Below are 7,910 nucleotides of genomic sequence, written 5' to 3'. Positions count from 1 at the left end.
TATATATATATATATTCTGGTCTGCTTTTCTGGAAGATACCAGTCTAGGTCTGGTTTGTGTTTGCCAAGGTGTGTAAACATTCCCAAGATATAAATAATTAGTAATTAAAAGCTTCTAAAAAGTAAATGGTTACAGTAGATGATGAAGTAGATTGGTCCTGGTGAAATATTCAAGCATAAAACAAGGAAAATACTGCATTTTCATAAACAGTCTCCAGTAGAAATCTGTGTATGCTCAGCCAGCTCAGCTGTTCATTGTGAATACATTATGAAGCTGTTGCATGGGAATAAATTACCCAAGGACTAGACATAAAGCAGAGAGGATTGATAAATAATTCAGAATAAGAAATGAAAGAAACGAGAGGCAGAAGGAAAATTGTGTTGTGAAATATGCTGATAAAAGTGAAGTAAATTTCTGATGGTGACCTTTTGTCTCCTTGAATGTCGGTGTTTTTCCCCAGGAACCCTTCCACATTCGTATCCTGATAACCACCTTGGGCAGCTTGATGTCAATGAGTTGTTTGCTAAACTGCTGTCAACCGGGATCCTCAAACTGTCAAAAACTGATTCCACTTCAGCACGTATGTAAAACCATTATGTTCCAACTATTCAGTTTGTCCACAGCTGAAGTGTAAAGCTTAAGTATAAGAACTTCAGTGAAAACTTACATGTCTCTTTTTTTTTTTTCTAAACTGAACTTTGTTTTTGGGAAGGAAGTTAATGCATGTGGTGGAGTAAATTCTCGGTATCTTGTTTAGTTAGTACACTTCAGCTATCCAGAGCAGTCGGTTTTGTCTTTGGTACTGTGCCTTGGTAACTTGTTCTTGATTATAATCAGATTCTTGTCAGTTTCTGAAATATTTCTGTGTTTCTAAGACTAAATTTTAATGCCAAAGCCGGAGGTGAAACAAGATTTTCCTGAATTTAAATTCTGAGTAACTTACAGTAGCTTGCGTGCTTTTCTTAAGTGATGTTAGAAGGTGACTGACTATTGCACACTTGTATTTTAGTACAGTCAGATTGTACTTGTTAATATTTTAATAAAAATAACTTTTAGGAGCATGTAATTTCTTTCTGATGAGGTACTGAAATTTTGATAAAATGATATCCTTGTGCTTTCTAGAAGCGAATGAAACATCAGCCCAACCAGCTGCCGAAGAGGAGGAAGATGACCAGAATGAAGATCAAAATGTCCCAGACCTCACTAACTTCACAGTTGAAGAACTTAGACAGTGCGTATAGTAGAATAAGTTTACAGTGCAGTAAGAATAACGACATGGTAGTATCTAAATAGTTAATCCAAGACAACTGAGAGCTTTGTATGTCACTTTGTGATTAAGAGGACCTGCAGTTTTTGATTGTCACTTTGTGATTAAGAGGACCTGCAGTTTTTGATGTTAGCCTTGGGGAATTTGAGGGAGGAAAAAGAGGGAAAGATAACTTGGGAAAACTGTCTTTACACAGGCTGTTCACTTTGTGATTAAGAGGACCTGCAGTTTTTTATGTTAACCTTGGGGAATTTGAGGAAGGAAAAAGAGGGAAAAATAACTTGGGAAAACTGTCTTTACACAAGCTGCGTGTTGTTACTTATTCAGTAAGGTTGTGGTAACGTATTGAAGTCACTGTTTCTTCCTTTGTCACTACTGATTTTACCACCTTTGTGGCAGTTTGCAGAGCTAAGCCAAATGCAGGTGCTACCATTTTATGCACTACTGGGTGATGAAGCTAGTAGGCATGAAATGCAACACTAGCATTTCTCATGAATAGTTAATATGAGCCCATTGTTTGTTATTGGAATGTTTCAATTGTGTTTGGAAAATCAGGAAGAATTTAGCTCTATTGCATGCTTTAACCTTGCAGCAGATTCCTACTTTCCCTCTTCTCTTGTGGGCATTTGCAGCAACTTACTGAGAAACTTCATACCTGTTCTTTTTCAAAGAAATTTTAAGCCTTTTTTTTTTTTATCCTTTTTTTAGACGTTATGATAGTGTTATAAATCGACTGTACACTGGAATTCAGTGCTACTCTTGTGGAATGAGATTCACTACTTCACAGACAGACGTTTATGCTGATCATTTAGATTGGCATTATCGTCAGAACCGGACAGAAAAAGATGTTAGCAGAAAAATTACACACAGAAGATGGTATTACAGTTTAACAGTAAGTAATGTAATATGTGTCTTGATAAATTACAGGCTGGATTCTGTGTTGTACTTACGTATGTGCTTTAGGATTGAAATTTACATCATTGCAGGAGTTGGCCTTTGGTAAACAATGGTGACTTAGATATTTCAAGTAGTTTTCATAAATGCCTGTCAAAGCACAGAAGGCAATTGTATGATGAACAATAAGCAGTTTGAAGCTGTTGGTACTGTTTTGATCTCCCTGAGAATGGAATGGAAATGGAAGGATTGTTTTTTCTGCAAAAAGCTGTTTTGAAGTGTAGCATTGTGAGAAAGCATGCACTGTGCTAACGCTGCATGTGAGGAGCATTTCAGTTTTAAGGAAGTAAGATTTATTAAATCTGGTGCTTTGGTGATGTCTCTCCCACCCCCTGCCCCTCCCTGGGATTTATTTTTTTAAACATATTTTCTATTTATCAGTGTCTGAGTGTGAATTAAAACTTTTTCCTTAGGACTGGATTGAATTTGAAGAAATAGCTGATCTAGAGGAGCGTGCAAAAAGCCAGTTTTTCGAAAAAGCTCACGAAGAGGTTGTGTTGAAGACACAAGAAGCTGCGAAAGAGAAGGAGTTTCAGAGTGTCCCTGCTGGACCAGCTGGAGCAGTTGAGGTTGGTTTGCCTTTATTAGCCCAGATACTGACAATGGTCTAATACCTCAAAGCAGCTTTACAGCATTCTTTCATACAGTGGGCTGTATGTAGACTGAAGTCTTGTTCTTGGATTCTCTGTGCCGCCACTTCATAGGTGGTGTATTTCTGTGTGTAAAGGTTGTTTCCCAGTGGCAGAGAAGAGTAAAAATCACCTGTAATTCCAAAAAATCTACATCCATTGGCATTCTGTCGTTTTAGCAAAATTGAAATGGGGAAAGTGTGTTAATTTACTGAGTGCTTCCATAGAAAGAGTGAATAGAGCAAGTGAATTGGAAATGGTCCTTTGTCGTTCAAGTAATAATTGAGTTTACTGGGGTTTTGGTGCTTTTACACAGAAATGTATTTTTCACTGGAAGAGAAGCATTAGGACAAAGTAATACCTCCATCTGAAAAGTAACGGGTAGATCTGTATTTTGGTAGATAAATTGGTGCAGTAATCAAATACAAAAGTTAGTAGAATTACAATTTAGTTTTATATGCTCAGCCTCTAAGAAACTAATTATCAAGCCAGGAAAGCCTTTGTTTTAATTTTAAAAACTTTGTTCTCAGAGTTGGTTATTTAGCACAGAAGTACTAAAAATTTATAATACTTCATCTAGAAGTTCTGCCTTTTTAATTTGAGACTGCAGGTTAAGGGGAAGAGTGAAGGAAATGCCATAAATAGAATTAATTAAATCCCTGTACTGGCTTGTCTTACATGGCAGGGAAACAGCATTAGCTTGTTGCAAAGTGTTCTGCAGAGACTTCGTAGCTAAAAGGGCAAAGCTTAAATTTTTCAAGTGACAACAGTCTTCGAGGCCAGATGATGATCGTTGCTCAGTCTTAAGAGAACCTTGTTTGACTGTTACTAGGTTCTTGAAGTTCATTTGTTCAGTAAATTGTTGCAATAACCTAATTTCTTGTTATTCCAATAACTTTTCAGAGCTGTGAAATTTGCCAAGAGCAATTTGAACAGTATTGGGATGAGGAAGAGGAAGAGTGGCACCTGAAGAACGCTATCAGAGTAGATGAGAAGGTAATCATTTGCATTATACTTACAGTAAAAGCCTTGAAGAATTATAGCAAAAAAAAAAAGGAGGGCCAAGTGCTATTTCACTCTTAAAGAATTCCCATGGTAGTTTCCCTGGCTTCCAAGCACATAAATACCTCAACCTTTGGAAGTGCATGAAGCTCTGGTATCATCAGTGTGGGCTCAGTAGCCTTCCATTATACTGCAGTGCTCAAAGAAGAATGAATGTCTCCATATATGGGTGTGGACATTGGCTAAATTATTTCTGCATGCAACCGTACACAAGTAATTCCCAGCAGTTACCAGGCTTCTGTACAGTGACTTTTCCTGAACAAACATACACAAAATCTTTTCCCAGTTACATTTGACACTGTACTTGGCCTGCTCATACTGTTGTTTTTCTAGACAAGCTGTGTGATACGTGTAATTGACACTCTTCTGTTCATAACCAGAGATCCAGCTAGAATTTATTTTATGTATTTATACATATAACAATTATTTTTCAGATTTACCATCCATCTTGCTACTAAGATTACCAAAACGTAAGTGAATCCTTCTTCAGGTGTTTGTGAAGCATTTTGCTTTCAGTTTGTTTGCTTCATCTCTGACTTTGCAAGGGAGCAGATGTGTTCAGAATGCACTACCCATTTCTCTTGCCTGTGACTAGACAGAGACTCAGAGGCCTTGGGTGTGGCAGGTTCATAATACAGAATTAGCCAAGATACATTTTTGCCGTGACAGTTTGTGTGTCATACACAACTAAAGCAAATCCATGGTTTGAAAACACATTTATTGTTGAGTAACGTGCATAATCTTAGGAATTTGCAGAAATTGATTAAATGGGGTTTAGGGTGTGTTACACTTTTAATGCTTTGGGAGTTACAGTTCCCCTGGGGATAGCAGGGAATATCGTGGTAATGTGCTAAGCATTTCATCACTGCTTGGATGATACCTTTTCAAAGCAATTGTGAAAAAGTAATGCTATTAAAGAATACATTTGTTTTCTTAGGATCTTGATAAAGTAGAAGTTTGGATTTTTGAGTGCCTGACTATCAATGTGTTTGCATTTTGAAAGAGTAAAAGGGATAAGAAGCTAAAACTGGTTATTTTAATGTGTGTTAATACTGCACTGACTTTGACTTCACAGACATCATCATTTGATTGCACACCATCTCCCAGCAAGACTCCTGTAGAAAATCCGCTAAATATAATGTTGAACATTGTTAAACAAGAAACACAAGAGTCCTGTGACTCACCTAAAATCAAAGAAGAACCTGATGACACCCCTACTGCCTGTGCAGAAGAGAGCACACCTGCATCTACAGAGATTAAAACAGAACCCGACGAGTCTGTTTAAATCAACTGAGGTATGGATTTTTTTTTTTTTTACAGAAGAGCTGCTGTGTTATCTCTGGAAGGCAAATACTTTTTATATGAAATAAAAAATGTTCATCTGAGGCAGGGCCTCAACTCCTGTTTGGTTAATAAATACATTTTTGTATTTGAATTTCTTATTGCCTGCACAGTTTCAGGTGTCATTGTGTGAAAGTTCTGTAGATGCGTGAAAATTTAATGGAATGAAACGGTGTATGTAAAAATGTACAATTTTCACTTGTGGAAATGTAAATTATAAATAAAAGATATTTTTGCTATCTATGGAGTGTAATGTTTATGCACACCATCAAATGAAGACAGTGTTTCTGTACTTTTTTCAGTTTAAATGGAATTAAAAAGAACTTTTGCTCAATAAGACTCAGAAAAAATGAAAGCAAATAACTTCCTTCAGTTATCCCATAGGTAGGTTATTAAGGGAAGCAGTGCAGGAACTTCTCAGATTTCTTTTCTTTTTAAACTTATTTGAATAATCTTACATTTTGAGATATTTAAAAAAAATAACACAGAAAACCCCCCAAAAACCAAAACAGCAACACACCCCCCCCACAAAAGATGGTTTTGGGTAGAAGGGGAAAACTTAACCAACTGGAGTGCTTGATTGTGAACACAAGTGCCAACAAACAATTAACAAACCAGGATGCCTGGTAGTTAAGACATTTTTAATGATTTTTTTTTTTTCTTTTTTTGCAATCAGTCAAACACATAAGAATTTAATACAGCTGAACAAACTTTTCTTTACATTGCGGGGGGAATGAATGTAAGAATGCTCATTTGAAACATGGTTAACCTTTTTTTTTTTGTTGCTTATGACTGGACTTAGATGGTAAACCAGATATCCTGAGATGTTAATATTTCTTAAATGTAATAAATAAAATTAAGCTTCTATTTGAGTGTCAGTGTCTTCCTTTCAGCAATGGCTTTGTGTGGCTGATGTGTTTGTGGGATTGGAAATCAATAATACAATTGTGTGTCTTAAGACAATATGAATTTAATGTTTTATTCACTTTGCTGCATGTAAGGTGCATATTTTTAAAGCTGCTGGGGAGCAAGGCATAAGCAGCAAAAGTCAAAGCGCAGTGTCACAGTTGTAGCATATTCTTGCATGAGGATACTTGGGACATCAAAATTCCCCCTTAGTGTGTGATGGAAGTGGAAATAATCAGCTGTGAAGGGGTTTTGCTGTTGGCTGCGACACTTTTCATCTTCACAACCAGGCTTCAAGCAGTTTTGAGGATGTGAATAGTTCCTTGACTCTTGTATTAAGGTGGTAGCCATAGTGTGTGTGTGCTTGGTTCTAGATGTCAAAAACAAGTCTACAGGAACAGAAATAGTTTGGATATGGATCAGGTCAGCTGGTATGGTGGTGTGGTGGCTGCTGGCTCTGCTGCGGGGAGTTACTCCTGTGTTACTTGTTGCAACTTCTTCCTGGAAGAGGGATGTAGGGTTGGCTCAGTTGACACTTTGTGTCCTGGAATACTGTAAACTTCTCTTAAATCATACAAATGTTCCTGTGACAGAGCCCTGGGACAGGCTGCCCAGAGAGGCTGTGGAGTCTCCTTCTCTAGAGATGTTCAAAACCCACCCGGACACTTTCCTGTGCAACCTGTTGTAGGGAACCTGCTTTGGCAGGGGGGTTGGAGTGGATGATCTCCTGAGGTCCTGTCCAACCCCCACCATTCTGTGATTCTGTGAAACAAATTCAGAGGAGACTGGGCAGGGATGTGATGTTTTTAGGTATGTAGAAGGGTTAGAAAAAGGGAACAAATTACTCTTGTCTACTAGGGGCAGAACAAAAAGAGACCTATAAGTTGCAGCAGGAGGATTTATGGCAACTTTCTAATGACAAGGATAGTTAAGCTCTACATGGACCTTACTTAGTCTGTGTAATTATCAACGCATACCTGTAAATCTGGTTGGGAAGGTTTCATCCTACCTGGAAGCAGGACTCTGGAAATGTAGGGTGCTTTTTTTCTGCCCTGTCAAGGGAACCCACCATCCTTCCAGGGCCCCAGCTGCTTTTGGCTAAGGGTTGAGGAGCAGGAGTCTGTAACTGCAGGGAAGGACCTATCCACCTCATACCCTACAAACATCTTAGTTGCTCTCTACAACTCCCTGAAAGGAGGGTGTAGAGAGGTGGGAGTGGGTCTGTTCAACCAAGGAACAAGGGACAGGACAAGAGGAAATGGCCTCAAGTTGCACCAAGGGCAGTTGAGATTGGATGTGAGGAAGAATTTCTTTGCTGAAAGGGTTCTCAGGCATTGGAAGGGGTTGCCCAGGGCAGTGGTGGAGTCCCCATCCCTGGAGGGACTGAAGAGTCGTGTAGACACAGTGCTGAGGGACATGGGTTAGTCGGGGACTTGTCAGTGTGAGGTTCATGGTTGGACTCGATGATCTTAAAGGGCTTTTCCAGTCGAGGCAATTCTGGGATTCTGTGCAGACTGAGAGGGTTAAACATACACAAATCGGGACTGGAATCGGATTGTCTCGCAGTGAGGGCACAAACAGGTTAAATGCCTCTCGGTCAGTAGTGGCTGATGGTTTCCGAGGTGAGAGCAGATATCGATGCGTTACGCTGCTCCCTCAGGAACGCACTAGCCCAGGCCTGACAAAAAGGTGCCAAAAAGCACCACCCGGCAATGCAGTTTCCCCCGTGCCGTCCTTTCCCCTCCAGCTG

The 7,910-nt window shown here is 39.0% G+C and overlaps 1 protein-coding gene across 1 annotated transcript; it reads left to right on the top strand.

Annotated features, from left to right (window-relative positions):
- Positions 1-461: 461 nt before the first annotated feature.
- LOC104520243 (pre-mRNA cleavage complex 2 protein Pcf11) lies at positions 462-5,521 on the top strand (the record flags this gene model as incomplete). Its single annotated transcript, XM_010174101.1, has 7 exons — positions 462-581; positions 1,124-1,232; positions 1,977-2,160; positions 2,636-2,791; positions 3,755-3,847; positions 4,348-4,383; positions 4,989-5,521. Coding segments are annotated over 6 exons (686 nt in total), but the record flags the coding sequence as incomplete, so codon positions are not given.
- Positions 5,522-7,910: the final 2,389 nt, after the last annotated feature.

The sequence above is a fragment of the Antrostomus carolinensis genome, unplaced genomic scaffold (assembly GCF_000700745.2).
Source record: "Antrostomus carolinensis isolate BGI_N321 unplaced genomic scaffold, ASM70074v2 scaffold27048, whole genome shotgun sequence".
In the NCBI taxonomy this organism is placed as follows: domain Eukaryota; kingdom Metazoa; phylum Chordata; class Aves; order Caprimulgiformes; family Caprimulgidae; genus Antrostomus; species Antrostomus carolinensis.
The sequence above is the reverse complement of the archived record's forward strand: the minus strand, read 5'-3'. Positions and strand labels throughout refer to the sequence as shown.